The sequence below is a fragment of the Molothrus aeneus genome, chromosome 3 (assembly GCF_037042795.1).
Source record: "Molothrus aeneus isolate 106 chromosome 3, BPBGC_Maene_1.0, whole genome shotgun sequence".
In the NCBI taxonomy this organism is placed as follows: Eukaryota; Metazoa; Chordata; class Aves; order Passeriformes; family Icteridae; genus Molothrus; species Molothrus aeneus.
The window spans coordinates 109,965,344-109,981,466 of NC_089648.1; the positions used below are offsets into that span (position 1 = coordinate 109,965,344).

Below are 16,123 nucleotides of genomic sequence, written 5' to 3' on the forward strand. Positions count from 1 at the left end.
AAAAATAGGAAGTTTTCCAGACTGTCAGTGTGAATATTCTTCCAGAACTGGAACTGAATCTAATGAACAAAATTAGTTTTGAGAGCTGAAAATGGCTAATATTGTACTTAATCCATTTTTTAGCATCTTTCAACTTCTGCCTTTGGGCGTGAAGGAGAAGTAAAATCCGCCTCCTTGATCACAATTTCTGCTCTGACTCTGACCAGAGTGGAAAAAACCTTGTGATAAAAATCCTGTGATAAAAACCCTGTGAAAAAAAACTCTGTGATAAAAATTGTGTGACAAACTGTCAGTCCCTGCTCAGTTGGGGAGGTGGGAGAGCATGGCCACTTGGAAACGTGCCATGAAAACAATTCTGCAAAAGAAAACAGTCTCTGGAAAAATGGCATTTCCATGAAAACACACCCCAGATCACGTGGTTGAAGATATTCACCTCCCACAAATTTGATCTCCATAACAAAAGCCAAATTTGAAGGACATTTTGATGTTGCAGGAGTTCCTGTGCTTGGCCCATGGTAGGGACCCTCCATCACCATCCATAAGACCTAAAAAGACCTAACACTGTCATTCCACCCATCCCATTTATTCACCATCCCCCTTTTCTCTTCCCTCACACCATCTCCCCTAATCCTACCCTTTCATCCACAAGTAGAACTTTCACGTTTTGCTAACTGCCCTCTTCCAAGCTTCCTCTATTTCACCCCCCTCTTCTAATTATCTCTCCCTCTGTCCTTAATCTGCAGAATTTCTTTGACAAAAACACACATGAGCTGGTGCTGGAGGCTGGGCAGAGGGAGCTGAGGGCTCCCTGATAAAAGGCAATAATCTCCAAACACCATCTGTGACCCACAGATAATTGCAGAGGTGGATGAAGCCAACAGCCCATCTCCAGGCAGGGGCTCTGTGTATCCTTATTTTATTCTCTTCCCTTTCTTCTTCTTCTCTTTGTAGCCTCTCTGGGCTCTCTGATGCCTGCTATTTCCTCTGAAATTTTCAGCTGGCTGGATAAAGCATCCATGACTTGTCACACTGCAGACAGGGCAGAGAAATCTCACGCAGCTCCAGGCTCAGATCTCCCTTTGCTCCAGCAATCGTGGAATCACAGGATTGGAAGAGACCTTAAAGATCACCTGGCTTCCGAAGGAGAGGGAGTGCTTTTCCCTCTGGATTTCTTTGATGAGCAAGGGGAAAATTGGCAGCTGCAAGGACTTGGTGATGTAAACTGAGTTTTCTGAACCACTCTGATAAACTCCCTGCCTGGCACGGCTGCAAATACAGAAACCACACGCCTGTGATGTGAAGTGATGGCTCGTCCTCAAACCCTGACATTTGGGGACCACCACCCTGCAAAACCCCATGGGGAGGCAAAGAAAACAGAGCCTTACCTTGTGCAGAGGCTTGGTTTAGATGAGGGCTGTTGATAACTTGTCTCCCCTGTGATAGAAATAGAAAGGAAAAAGGAGATATTTATCACTTTGCTGTGTTTCAGGAAGAACTGATTTCAGCTTCACAGACGAGTGGGAGTCTGGTCCAGAGACCACTGCAGCCCCTGTGCCTGGCTGCACAGCTGTGATGGCTTTAGCACATTTTTGCCGTGAGGTGTTCACAGCTGTCTTCACAGAAAAGCTGCAATAAGCCTTGGCTTCCCTCTGAGTTAAAGCAGAAATCTGCTGCCCCCTCATTTGGAGCCTGCTCCATCCAACCCCTGTCCACTGATGCCAGATTTAGGATCAGTGAGGGGTGAGAGATGAATGGTCCAATTGAGAAATGGCAATTGCAGAGTTGTTTGAAGCAGAAAACCAGAGACACTCTGCCATAATTGTCCCCAGGATCATGGGTATACGATATCTTTTGCTCAAGATTACATTAAAAAAGCAGAGGCAGTGGCTGCAACAGCTAATTAATCAGAGAACTGTAGAAATCATAGAATATTCGATGGTCCTTGTGGATATCCACTCAGGATGTCCTATGATCCAATGATTCCATGATTCCTGAGATGGAAGGGGCCCACAAGGATCATTGATCCAGCTCTGGGCCCTGCAGAGAGACCCCAAAAATCCCACCCTGTGCCTTGGAACATTGTCCAAATGCTCCTGGAGCTCTAGCAGCCTTGGGAGATTCCCTGGGGACCCTGCTCAGTGCCCAACACCCTCTGGGGAAGAACCTTTTCCCAATATCCAAACTGGGAAAAAATCCCAATTTGGGAATTAGTCCCAAATCCCAACTGGGACTAAATCTCCTCTGACACAGCTCCAGCTGTTCCTTTGGGTCCTGTCACTGGTCACAGGGAGCAGAGATTGCAGCTGCCCCTCCACTGTCCCTCAGGGGGAAATTGCAGACTGTGAAATTAAATAGCAACAAGTTGCTGCAGCTCATCTGGGCACAATTTTAAAATGTTTACTTTGCTCCTGGTTTGGTTTGGCCCTGCTGCTGGAACTGGCAAATTGTCCATAGATCATTCCAAGCGAGCTGGGATGGAACCACCTTGTTTTGGGGGATAACAGTTTGAAACTGGCCTTCACCCACCTCACAGCTCCCATGGTGGGTGTTTGACCACACTGGGTATTTTTATACACGTGCAAAAGTGGTGAAATACAGACAACAGAACTAAAAACACCTCGTGTTTTCTGCCTGCACTATCCTTTCACCCCAGCTCAGCAGCAGTGTGGGGTGGGAGAGCTGCTCATCTGCTGCCATTTCTCATTTAAGTGGAAGAAATTTGGATTTCCCCTGACATGTGAGAGCTGAGTGCCTATGGCAAAAAATAATGAATGGCAGAAGGTGGCCAGTGATACTGTATTTATACTGATAGTGGCTCCTCTCCAGTGAGCTGGAGAGGATGAAATTTAGGAAAATAACACCTTCTTGGTCAATCTGACATCTGCTGTCATGAAAACTGGACTGAATAGCCGTGGGAGAACTCAGAAATGAAAGTAAAGGAGTGAAAAACATCTCCAGCTGTCATAAAAAGCAATGATTTGCAATTCCTCCCCTCTCCCAGGGCTCGAGATGGTCTTCACATGAGAGCTGCACCTCGAGTTTCTCTTGTGCTGGCTGCAGTGCTGGCAGGGGCAAGGAAAGACAAAACAACTTCACCTCCTTTGGACAGCAACAGAGGCGAAGTGACTTACAAAGTTTAAACAAGTTTGTCATTTGAGGTCTCCTAAATCCTTCCCCAGTTTCTTCCTGTTCTGTGTCCATGCCAGCAGAGGCTGAGGGAATGCAAAGGGCCCAGGATTTCTGATTTTCAGCTCAGCCCAACACAGACTGGCTGCAGACCCTCTTCACTGAACACGCTGAGGACTCGCAGTGATGAAGTTTCCACTGTGGTTTGCAACTCTGAATCTTAGCCTGAATCTGACCCATCTTGCAAGTCAGCAATATCAGCTTGGGTTTCAAAGTGCTGATGAGAAGATATTTCAATACACACTATTTTAGGGGTTTGAAATATACAGAGGTTCCTCGGAGCCCTTCCCACCCCTGTCCAAAAGGGATCAGCTGGGAGGACCAGGTTTCCCAGAGAAGCTGTGGCTGCCCCTGGATCCCTGGAAATGTCCAAGGCCAGGTTGGACAGGGCTTGGAGCAACCTGGGATAAAGGAAGGTGACCCTGCCCATGGCAGGGGGTGGAACTGGATGGGCTTTCAGGTTCTTTCCAACACAAATAATTCTGTGATTAAATGACTCTAAATATTGCCTGCATCACCCCAGATACCAACTGAGCTGTGGAGGGATCCCAAAAGGACAGAAAACTGCAGGCTTACCTTGGGTGGGGCAGGAGGAGGTTTGCCCTTGGTTTTTGGGTTGCCTCCAGAAGTGTGTTTCTCATTGGGCATCAGCTGATTTTTGCTGCCAAACAACCCCATTCTGGAAGGAAGAGCAGAAATCGTCTTTAATGAGACAGCTTTTGGGGAAAGGTGCAGGCACTGAGGCACAAAGTCTTTCCATTCATTTAGAACAAGCTGGAGAGGATCAGAATGCAGGACGATGGGACAGTGAAGAGAGGAGTCGAAAACCATCCTGTCTACAGCCCTCTGCTGCCTTGGACCTTGTGAACCCCATGGTTTCTGTTCCCACATGACTCTGGTGTTTCACACTTTGCATATGAGGTTCAAACAGACACTTCAAGTCACCAGAAACACAAGAAAAAGAGGCTCAAGTGACTGCTTCGGACATGTCCCCTCTCCAACTCAGAGATTTCCATCTGATATCGAACACCCAGAGCTGGGTGATGCCAGAGGGATGAAGATGGATTTATCAACAGCCCTGTGCTGAGCTGTTCAGCTGCACCAGGGCCTCAGGAGAGTCACAGGGTCCCTGGCCTGAGAAGGAGTCACCTCAGGAAGCTCAGGGCTTTCTGCAGCTCCTGTCCCTCCCACGCAGCAGGGCCAGCGCGCGGATGTGGCCGCGCCATGCACGGAACCAGGCCCGCTGCTCCTCACGTTTCAGCAGCTCAGGCTCACACTTGGGTTGTCCAGGAAGCCACAGGACCTCTCTGGCCCTTTGGAATACTGCAAGAAGTTCAAGGAATGTGGTGCAGCTTGCATCCATCCTGCCTGTAAAGACAAGCTGAGGGCTCGTCTCATCCATCTGCAGCACTCTGGCACTTTTTGATGTGCTCTGGGTCCTCACAAGGTGTGGCTCTTCCAGAAATCATGGATTAGGTTTCCCTACACCCTATGGATGTCTCAGACCTCCTGGACACCCCAAGGGTCACTAGACACAAATGAATCAAACCCTTTCCATGGATCATCATCTGGTCTGCATTAAGGTTTCCAAACATGGGCTTGAGGACTGTTTGACTTTCATCCTAGAAATGCAATTTCAGCTCCAGTCTGGAATTCAAGGATAATAATGGGTCTGGATAGCCAAAGTGGCCAAACTCTTCTTGGAGCCTCAAAAATGAAGGAGCAGATGAAGCCAGCATTGCTGAAGTGCAACATCCAGTGCCAAAGTCTGCCCCACTCCTACTTTGAACCAAAGGCTTTGGAAGGTGTGGGCTACATGCCCAAAACCCCCCAAAATTAAACCCTGAATACTCTTAGCTGTGTAGAGACACAGTGACTCCTATTTCTGCCAAAATATCTAAGATCTGCAGTGATCTTGGAGGATCAGGGACCACAGGTCCAGGGACACCCCCAAATGTCAGTCTGGCACTGTTTTTTGATAGTCAGATTCCAACCAGTGTGTTCAGAAAAGCTCCCAGCCAGCCAGACTCACAGGGAAAAATATTCCAGTAAAAGCAACTTTTTTTCTTTTGCTTTCTAGCACAGATCTAATATTTCAAAATCTGGGACTCTAAAATGAGGTTTCTAATGGATCCACCACAATATTTTAATTTTTAAATGTCTTCTCCCTTCTGCTTTGTTTTTTATTATTACTGATAAGGTGTGCAAAATAGAAGGAATTGGTGAAATATTTCAGGATAGCCTGATGCACACTTCCCCCCCTCCATCCAAAAGTTTTCATCTCTGAGATTTCCTTTGACCTGGGTTTACAGATGGCCCATCCATCTGTCCCCAGGCCTCAGCTCCGCTCCAGGCACTGACAGCACAGTTGGAGGGGGAGTTTCACCTATTAAATCAACCAGAGCAGTTCCTGCAGCAATTTCATTTTCATTTGGCAGCCTCCAGGTTGTACCCAGAGCTTTGCTCTGCTTAGCAGATCTGGTGGTGCAATGGCACATGATTTATTAGGGGAACTTTTCCTGCTTTTCCACTCTCAACTTTGTGCCAGGATTTCAGATTCTGGATCATGGGGGTTTTCTGCCACGAGAGTGGCTGGAATTTTCTTTTTTTTCCCTTTTTTTTAATTCCAGCATCAGGAAAGAGCAAAGTATCATTTACAGTCAAGGCTGGACGATGGATAAGTTTCAGCTACCACTCATTACCAACTGTGAAAGACAGAAAATCCACCTACATATTTGGCATTGATTTGTTGTCCTTGTTATGGTCTCCCTGGAAAATCCTGGGATCTCTGATATACTCTGCTCCCAAATGAGAGATAATTCATGCAACTGCCATATATTTTTTGGCAGATTTAGAGAATGTGAGATGCAGCACGAGTCAGCAATTCGTTTGACTGCCAGTTGTGTCACAATGATGATCTTATGGGAGGATTGACAGACCATCTACAGGATCATGGATGCTGCTTTTGGGGTTTTCAGTTGCTCTCAATGTGTGATGGCAATGAAAGATATTTTGGCCATCAAATATATCCTCCCACACACATCCTCCCTCTCCCCTTCCGCTCTGTGTCAGTCAATGTGATTTGTCCAATCATAGGAACACCAAGTGCTCACAAAATTTTTTATTATTATTATTATTATTATTATTATTATTATTATTATTATTATTATTATTATTATTATTATTATTAATAATAATAATAATAATAATAATAATAATAATAATAATAATAATAATAATAATAATAATAATAATAATAATAATAATAATAATAATAAATGTTTGCAATGATTTGGGGGCCTGAAAAAGGGTATAAAATACTGTTGGAGATTGGACCCTCTGGACCAACTGATCTTCCAAGAGGGAAGGCAGCTTCTGGATGGGTCTTCACCCTGGCAGGGACACCTGCAGCACATCCAGCCCAAAGATGGGGAACTTTTGGGTGAGTGAGTAAAAGCTCTCAGTTCTGGTCAAATACAGAGATAAATCCTGAAGTAGCTCCATAGGTGCTTTGCAATTGTGAATTCTGCAGGGCCAAAGACTGAAAATCTGTACATTTCTAGCTGAGCTTGCTTAGACTGTGGTGCTTTAGTCACAGGCTGTTGGCCAAATCTGACACTAAGTGGAGTGAGCCACAGTTAGATTTCTTTGAGCAGTTTAGAAAGTGAGGAGGTCTCATGGTTCAACAGGAGAAACTACCTGGTGACACCATAACCACTGCAGGAGATGATGGAGCTACTATTTAGATATCCATTGGCAATATTTGTCGTATTATTTATAAATCTAATCATAAACATCCACACCAGTCTTGTGTGCTACTTCTCCCCCTGGGCCAAGAATCTTTTACCACTCTGGTACCCAGTGGTGGCACTGATGGGGCAGAACGGGAAAGGCCTGGAGGAACATCAACGTCAGCAAGTCCAGCCAGGGGCTTGGGGCCATCCCAGCTCCTCTGGCAGGGCTTGAGAGGAGTGGGGACCACCTGTGCACCCCCATGGGGACATTGCAGCCCGTTCTGCACCCTGCTGAGAATGGAAACACCTCTCTGCAGCCTTGCACAGGCTCAGCTCTGTCCCCACGCACGTGTTGGAGACACAGCCGTGCAAAAGCAGCTCAGAGAGGGGAACAACACAGCCCACCTCGAGTCAAGCCTCCCACAAAGGTCACTCTCTCCCACCCACACACAGAAGGGGTTTGAACAGCTCTGGGGATTCAACAGTCCCTACAAAATCCACTGGTGCCACTCTCCCAGTTGCCTCCAACACCTTTGGCAGCCAACGCCACCATCCTTTGGGCCAACAGGCGTTTTACAAAACCCAAAATAGTCCCAAAATGTGTTTTACAAAACCCAAAATAGCAGGCAAATATTGCTGGATACAGCGAGCTGCTGGTTCCTATTTCACAGCTGGTGGAACCTTGGATTGGTAAAAAGTAATTTTATTTTCAAAAATAAAAGCGGCTGAGTTGAGTGACTGTCATGACAATGTGTTTCACTTCTGATTAATGCTTTTAGAATTATCTTCACAAGAAAAAACAAATGAGAAAAGCTACTTAGAGTAGTTGTCCCACCCTGTTTTTACTTTTTTTTCCAGTGGAAAGGAGTGTTGGGGAGGGCACAATAACTAAGAAAATCATAGAAATTTCCTTTTGTGAATTTATAGTGTTTCTCATCTAAAAATGTGAGTTTTATTTAATAACTATGTGCGGGGAAACTTTTTTTCTTCAAGCTTCCAAAACAAGTTATTTTTAAAGTGACCAAAATTCAAAGCGGAACAAGCAGAATAAAAAGTTTTAAGGCAACACGAAGTTTTTTCCATATCGCTCTTCATCAGGGAATGGAGTGATAGGACAAGGAGTAATTTAAACTGAAGGAGGGGAAATTTAGGTCTGATATATGGAAGAAATTCTTCCCTGTGAGGGTGAGCAGGCCCTGGCTCAGGGTGCCCAGAGAAGCTGTGGCTGCCCCTGGAACTCTGGAAGTGTCCAAGGCTGGGCTGGATGGGGCTTGGAGCAACCTGGGATAGTGGAAGGTGTCCCTGCCCATGGCAAGGGGAGGAATAGGATGGTCTTTAAGGTCCCTTCCCACCCAAACCATTCCGGGATTTTATGATTCTATATGCATAAAAACATTTAGCAAAAAACAGCTTCAGAAACAGAACAATGGAATTGTTGGGGCGGGCCTGTGCAGGTCCAGGAGCTGGACTCGATGATCCTTATGGGCCCCTTACAACTCAGGATATTCTACAATTTTAGGAGTCCAGCTTAGCTGCTGCTAGGTCATGAGTAAAGAATGTTAGATGTTCCTGGAAGAGCCAAGCTGAAGAAGCCATTAGACACCAGGACAATGAGCTCTGTGGTGCAGCCAGCCCTGAATTTGTGGGACAGACATGCAGGTCACAGGAGCACTGGGTGTATGAGCAGAACCTCTAAAACTGGGGTTCAAGCTGGGTGAATGATAGAATGCAATTTTAGCAGCCTTCACAGAGATAGCTGAGGTGGCATTTTGGCTACAGAGAGGTGGGTGCAGGTTCAAGTGTTTCCGCAGGAATGAGTCAAAGGGAGCTCTTTGAAGATCATGGAATCACAGAATATCCTAAGTTGGAAGGAACCCACAAGGATCATTGAGCCAGCTCCTGGCCCTACCCAAGACACCCCAACAAACCCACCCTGTGCATCCCTGAGAGCATTGTCCAAACACTCCTGGAGCTCTGGCAGCCTTGGCCATTCCCTGGGGAGCTGTTCCAGTGCCTGACCACCCTCTGAGGGAAGAAATTTCCTTAATATCCAACCCAAACCTCCCTGGACCCACCTTCACACCATTGCCTCACGTTCTGTCATTTCAAAGCTTTGCCCATCTCATTTTACAGTGGGCAGCCCCGCACCACCTACTGCCATTTGCTGCTTTGCTCTACCAGGGCAAAAGAGATCTAAAGTAAGTTCTGATGAGAATCCAGCACCTTCTGCAAGAGGGATGTGGAGGACACTGACAGGCAGCCTTGGGATTGCATGGGCGGGTATAGGAAAGGAAACAAGACCAAACTGAGCAGAAAAGCAGAAGTCTTGGCTCATCATTTGCCTCAACCCCATGAAACTGCCATGGAAAAAGAGGTTAATACCCAAGTAAGCCAATAGAGTTTCACTCTGAGGGCAGCTCCAAAAAAAACCCCCTAAGCCTACTGAAATCACAAAATGAGCCCCCTTTCCATCCAAATTCTGTGGTGGGCGCAACAAAGTGTTTTAACAGTTCAGCAAGATCAGATATGTTAATTCATTTTAAAACTTACGAATGTCTGTTTTTTAAAGAACACATTTTAAAAAGGAAATGGGTTCAAAAACCCTAAAAAAATTACTTTGAAAATGCAGATCTAGCCTATTATGGAGGGTTTTAAATGATGGATTTCTCTTTGCAAGTCCTCCCCTCTCCTGAAAGAATTGCTGAAATCAATTCACTTCAGATGCAATAATTTAAGTATTCCAGATTTGCATTTTTGCATCAGCGAGGAGTGAAAAAGTTCAGTAAAAAAATTTTCCTCCAGTTCTCCGCACATCACAGATGTATTCAATTCTCTTTCCCTTCAATAAAATAGCTCTTCAGAACATTTCCTGACCTGGCACCCTCAGATTGCTTTGCAAGACATAAAATTGAAGAATTACTGAAGATCTTGATGGATCAGCTCCTTAAATAAGAAGGAAGATTTGCTACTGAAGCAGTTTTTGCCGTGATCATTTTCTACTTCTGCTGGGTTTTAGTCAAGTCCTTTTTAGCTCATATTTTGAAATAATTTGCAGCTTCATTGCTAAGAGAAGGTAAGAAGACAACTCTGAACCAACGTGCTGTGCTATAAGGAGCACTGAAACCAGGAGCAAGGTCTTTCTCAGAGGCAGAAGGTGGAGGCTACAGCCATCCTCTGTGGTGTGGTGGCCAAAATCTGGCTGCCCCATCTCTGGAAGTGTTCAAGGCCAGGGTGGATGGGTCTTGGAGCAGCCTGGGGTAGTGGAAGGTGTCCCTTCCCATGGTTTTAAGGTCCTTCCCAATTCAAGCAAAGCCATTCTGTGATTCCATGATTCCAGCACTGCAGGAAGTCCCCATGAAGATCTGGAGAGCCCAGAGCAAGAAGCATCCTGGTTCTTGCTGGGGAGTGAAGCAGATGTGGGGTTTCCATGTTGCATCCTCACTGGAGAACTGGGAATATCCTATTGACAGTGTTCAGACCCCATTCCAGTCCTGATCTTTGATGGATACCTGGTTTTATTTGTGCAATGAGGACTCTGTCAAACACTCTGGTCCATGCCAAAGGTCCTTGAAGGGAAGGTGAAGAACACCCAGGAGCAGCCGGGCTCTCCCGCTGAGGTGAGGTGCTGATGCTGGGGCTGAGCCATCATAAAACCTCACACACCCAAAGAACCCCAAAGCAGCTACAGCTGCCTCCTTCTCTTGGCCCCATCCTCCTCCTTCCCCATTCCAGTGCATCCCATCTCCCTGGCTTGAATTCTGTCCAGGCCCTAGACTTGAGCACAGCCAGTGTGGCCAAATTGCCTTGGAAATATCTGTTCCCTAGCAGCCCAGGGCAGATGAACAAATCCAGGATCTTTGTGGTCCTGTGATTTATCCCTAAGTGAGGGGTACACATTTCAGGAAAGAGACTGGAGCCCACTGGCTTATTTTAGGATCTCCTGCCACAATCCAAGCCAGCTTTCCATTTCTATTACAATTTATATCTGCACAAAATCTACCATTTTTCTTAGGCCATGATTTGCAGGTGAACCTGGCCCAAGCAAGCGAAACAAGCAGAAAATCCATCTGTTGCAGGCCTTTCTGAAGAGCTGAGACAATCTCTGGGAGAAGGCTTTGTGAGGCTGGGGGGCTGTGGGAGAGCACAGATTTCCAGAACCTTGAGCTTAAGCAGATGCAGAAAGTCTTTTGACAGGGAATTAAAAAAAAAATAAAGAGAAGAAGATAATAAAAGCTTCTTGCTCATTCCAGAAGAAGAAAACAGCCTCCTGTTGCCAGAGTGGTCATTCCCTAATCAAAACATCTGTCTGGAGGAAAAATGGCTGCTTACATTGAGCTTTGCATCCCGCTGGAGGCCGACGGATGCTCGGCTGTGCTGCAGGAGGCTGTGGGCCAGGAAACAGAGCCAGGGATCAGGGTCTTGGAGAGGGGAAAAGCAGGAGGGCAGACTGCTTATCCCACCTCCCTTCGTGCTTCCCTCATGAGCTCAGCCCAGGCAGCAAGGTGGGATTCTGCTGGGAATGTCTCTGCAGGACTTGGGGGCAGTGGGAGTGGGCAAGGAGGAGGATGGGTCCAGGAGGATGAGGCACATCCCTCTGGGTACCTGCAGCCACTCTGGGGTTCTTCAGGAGGGACGGGTTTAATGACAAAACTGCACTGCCCAACAGCACTTCCTGCAGAGCCTGGAATTGCAATCCAAATTTTGACTCAAACCTCTCTCTGCCCAATGTTGTTGTTGGCCAAATTGTGGATGGGTCCTGGGTGAGCAGGGGCACAGCAGGGAGAAATCCCCTCTGCAGGCCACCCCTATCTGACATCCAAACCCTATGGAAGTGGGCACAGGCCATGGTCCCTTGGCCAGAATTCCTGATGCTCCATTCCACAGCACTTGGAGGACACATCACAGGAATCTGTAGGGATGTAGGGAGGTCCTGGTCCTCCCAGCCCAGAGAACATGAGGAGATGGATGGGCTCTACACCTTTGTATTAGACCACCAAAACTTCTGCCCTGGGAAAGGCCCTTCCTGGAGGCCCTACATCCCAGAGGATGACTTTTCCTAGGAAGAAGAAAACATTTTATAGGACAGGAGGAGAAATGAACCTGGTGGCAGGCTGGAGCTCAGGAATTCAGTTCCTTGGATTGAGTCTCAGAGGGAATGAGGCTCCCTCCCACCACACTCAGCAGAGGCAAAGGGCTGTAGGGAAGGATGTTCACCTCCATCATGAGATGAATATCTCCAATTCCCCACCTGAACACCTCCAGCTGCGTGTCAGGAATAGCAATGGGATGCCAGAGCACTTCCCTACTCATCACAGCCGTGTCCAGCTCCTGTCAGCCTTCCCCACACAAAAATCCTTTCTTCCCCTCCAGGCCCTGGGAGAATGTGGGGGATGGGAGTGCCAGGATGTGCACACCTGGCACTTCTTTGTCCTCCCCTCTTTTGCAGCAGACAGAGGGAACAACATCCCTGCAAACCATCCCTCGGCGCCGGATCCAGCAGGAGCTGGGAAGTGCCTCCATCATGTCTTTAACCCACAGATTGTGGGGAGAGAAAATAGGGCAAGGAGGGATGGGAGGGTGGATGAAGACAGAGAAAAACCCTCAGGGGAAGGTGGATGGGGGTGGGATGTTCCTGACTTGCCTGCTTCCCACGCTGCTGCTCCTGGGGACACGATCCGAGGACGCGCGAGCCGCTGGCCGGACCCATGACAGATGCTCCATGGGGCTGAAGGCCCTTCCCAAATTTTTCTTTCAGAGGCCTCTGGCTTCCACCACATCCACACCATCCATGAGACCAACAGCTTTACACCCCCGGACCGCAGGAGCAGCCTGGTTTTTTGCAAATGCTTTTAATGGGATTTCTTTTTTTAATCAGGTCTTTGTGTCAGAACTGACTCTTTTCTCCCCCCCTAAGGATTCTTTGCTCTATTTTGCTTATAAAAATGATCACCTGGGAGGGGGTGGGAGTTGCACTTCCCAGGCAACCTGGCCAATGAAAATAACAATGAGGAAGGCGAGAAACACAAAGCGAATCCAGACACAAACCCCAGCAAATGCCACAGCTATTAACAGCTGTCGTTAAAAGCAGTGAAAATGACTGTGAATGGATTGTAATTCCACTATGCAAACCACCAAATTTTAGGAAACAACCCAACAAACTGGCTTTGCAATGATCTTTCCTTTCTGTCACTAAAAAAAAGACCTTTTACTGATGAAACACATCTTGTTCCAGCCAGCTCCATCCCTCTATGAACCTACTCGACCATAGCAGCGTGGTCTAACGAATTAAGACCTGGTCAGGGACTTCTGGGTGGCTCTGAGGAAGTGACTTTCTCACTTTGCCTCAACATGTTCAATTGAGAGATTGAAACTCTGTCCTGGGAGATAAATGTTGTATAAGAAGCAGGATTTGTTTCTACAGAGGCTTCCCATGGTGGATGTGTAATTTTGGCTCGTCTGTGGTGTTTTCAGTGTATTTTTTTTAAGCTGTTGCAAACACAAGGCCCCCAAAAAACCACCATGTACACCTCTGTGGGTAATTGCATGGCGTCATCTTTGAGTTGTAAGAGGCAGCAGGGGGGAAAATGACACTTGGTCTCAGCCAGCTCGAGGCTGGGGTGACCTCACATCGTTTACACTTCAGTGCCCCCACTGAGCAGGACAAACACGAGCCAACATCTGCCAGGAGTGATGCACAAGCTAAAGGTCACCCCACGCTGGTGATGGTGTTTACAGGAGGAAAAGCTCCACGGGGCAGATCTGAGCTGAGGTCATGGCAGAGGACCTTTACCAGCCACGGGACACAGGGACAAGAGGGTGGCTGAGGACACGATGATGTGTGAGGTGGGGGCAGCTGCTCCAGGGTTCACGTGGCTGGTGCCCCCTCTGGAAACATGGGATGGGAATCAGCCTTGGCTCTGCAGCTGTGCTCCTGACAAAGGAAGACAACCCCATGGAGGGCTGCAAGGCTATCTGGGCCACACACAGGGGTCTGCAGGTCCTTTGGGGGGGTCACACTGAGCCCATCACCCTGGTGGGTCAGCACAGAATCTCAGAATCTCTAAATACCAGAATCCCAGAATCCTAGAGTCCTAGAATCCCAGAATCCCAGAATCCCAGAATCCCAGAATAGTTTGGGATTGGAAGGGGCCTCTGGAGATCACCCAGTCCAACCCTCTTGCTAAGGCAGGATCACCTGTAACAGGTGACACAGGAACACGACCAGGTGGGTTTGGAATGTCTCCAAAGAAGAAACCCCACGCCCTCCCTGGGCAGCTGTTTCAGTGCTCTGACACTCTTCACATAAAGAATTCCTTCATCATGGTTGAGGTGGAGCTTCTTGTGGTTTATTTTATGTCCATTTCTGCTCATCCTGTGGCTGGGCACCACTGAAAAGAGCCTGGCACTATCCTCTGACACCCTCCAAGCCTGGGTGACACTGAAGACAACCAGGACAGACACCCAGCCCAGCAGGCCTCAGCCAGGTGTGCCTGCTCTTGGAGACACAGAAATGAGGAAGCCCTTGCAGATTTGCCAAACTTCCCCCTTGCCAATTCCCATTTTCCCTTCCCAATTCTCCTCCAGCTAAGGGCAGGGGATGGAGGTGGAGCTCCTCAGGTTTGGGTCTGGAGTGCTTTGAGCTTTAGGACAGGCCCTCAGCATTTGGTGGGCGACCTCTCTTTGCTAAATGAGCCTCACTTCCTATCCCTATGAAAAGGGAAGTTGCTCTTTTAGAAAGCTGCTGTCATCCACCGCTGAGGTGGGAAGGAGTAGCTACCACGAGGTGCAGCAGAGGCTGAGCTCTGCTGTAGTGTCTGCCAAGTCATCCTGGGAGCAGGGTGACAGCGTGGCAGCTCCAGACAGAAACCTGCCTCTGCTCTGACACACATTCCCACTGCTGACAGTGGGGAAACCCGGCAGCTGCAGCCGCCTGCTGCAGAGGCTCTCCCAGGGATGGCCGCAGCTCAAAAGCAAGAATTCAAAATAAAAAGGAGTGGATGTGGTGTGGTTTGCCCTGCTGCATCCCAGGGAGGTTTTTCTGGTATCTAAGGTGTCCTGCATGTCACCTGGAGCACATCCCTTCATCCTTGGGCCTCCTCTGTTTCTTCCAGTCTGGGATCTCATAGCCATGAGATGGAGTTTCTGGAATCCAGAAGCCCAGAAAATTTGCATCCTCAGCCCAGGGATGTCCTCTGAAAGCAGCTGGAGGGGGAACCCTGAGAAAGCTTGTGAAAAAGGGCACTAAAAAGGGAAAAAGTCTCTCATTTGCAGCTCCCAGTCACTCCAGATGGGCTCCATCTGTCCCTGTTCCCCCGACCTGAAAGCACAGGCTGGGATCTCACCCAGCCAAGCAGGGTCCTTCTGGTGGTGGCTTCCACCCTGTTCTCATAAGTCAGTCCCCAGATGTTCTCCAGTGTCTTTGCAGGCCCTGACACAAGTGTGAAATCATGGAATTATAAAATCACAAAACAGTTTGGGTTGGAAGGGACCTTAAAAATCATCCAGTGCCACTCCCTCCCGTGGACATGGACACCTTCCACCATCCCAGGTTGCTCCAAGTCCCATCCAACCTCACCTTGGACACTTCCAGAGGTCCAGGGGCAGCCACAGCTTCTCTGGGCACCCTGTGCCAGGGCCTCCCCACCCTCACAGGGAAGAATTTCTCCCTAATATCCAACCTAAACCTATTCTCTGTCAGTTTTAAGCCATTCCTGGGAAAGCCTCCCTGCAGATGACTCCAGAGCCCACCAGGATGACCCCACAGCTCACCAGGATGACCCCACAGCCAGACTCATGTAATGGTGGCCCCTGCACGGCCTCCTTGTGCAGCAGTGCCCATCTCATGGCATTTTATCCATTTCACAATGAACCAAAGGCATTCTTGTTGGGATTTCTGCTGCAGAGGCATCTCCAGCTTTGAACTGAGAGGATGAAGGTCCCTCTGCTTTCCCAGCTGGCTCCCAGGACTGCTTCCCCATGCTTCTGCTGCAAATGGGCAGCTCATTTCCTCTAGACTTTGTTTTCATGGGCTGGCCAAGCTTTTCTCTTCCCTTTTAGGAATGAGTAGTCTCCTTTACCATCAGAACCTCCCTGTTCCCACTCCTCTAGCAGCAGGACACTTATTTACAGTGTCTTGGAAGACTGCTGATGTGTTATAACCAACCCACCAGACTCCATTTTGAGAGTTCATTTTCAGAGCTTTC

General features: G+C 48.0%; 1 protein-coding gene across 1 annotated transcript in view; it reads right to left on the reverse strand.

Annotated features, from left to right (window-relative positions):
* Nucleotides 1-12,641, reverse strand: part of BLK (BLK proto-oncogene, Src family tyrosine kinase) — a 36,091-nt gene extending 23,450 nt beyond the window's left edge. Inside the window, exons 1-3 of the mRNA XM_066545962.1 lie at nucleotides 12,562-12,641; nucleotides 3,763-3,865; nucleotides 1,386-1,434 (exon numbers count right to left, since the gene is read on the reverse strand). Coding sequence (XP_066402059.1) covers nucleotides 1,386-1,434; nucleotides 3,763-3,865; nucleotides 12,562-12,641 — 232 coding nt within the window. The remainder of the gene's footprint in view (nucleotides 1-1,385; nucleotides 1,435-3,762; nucleotides 3,866-12,561) is intronic.
* Nucleotides 12,642-16,123: the final 3,482 nt, after the last annotated feature.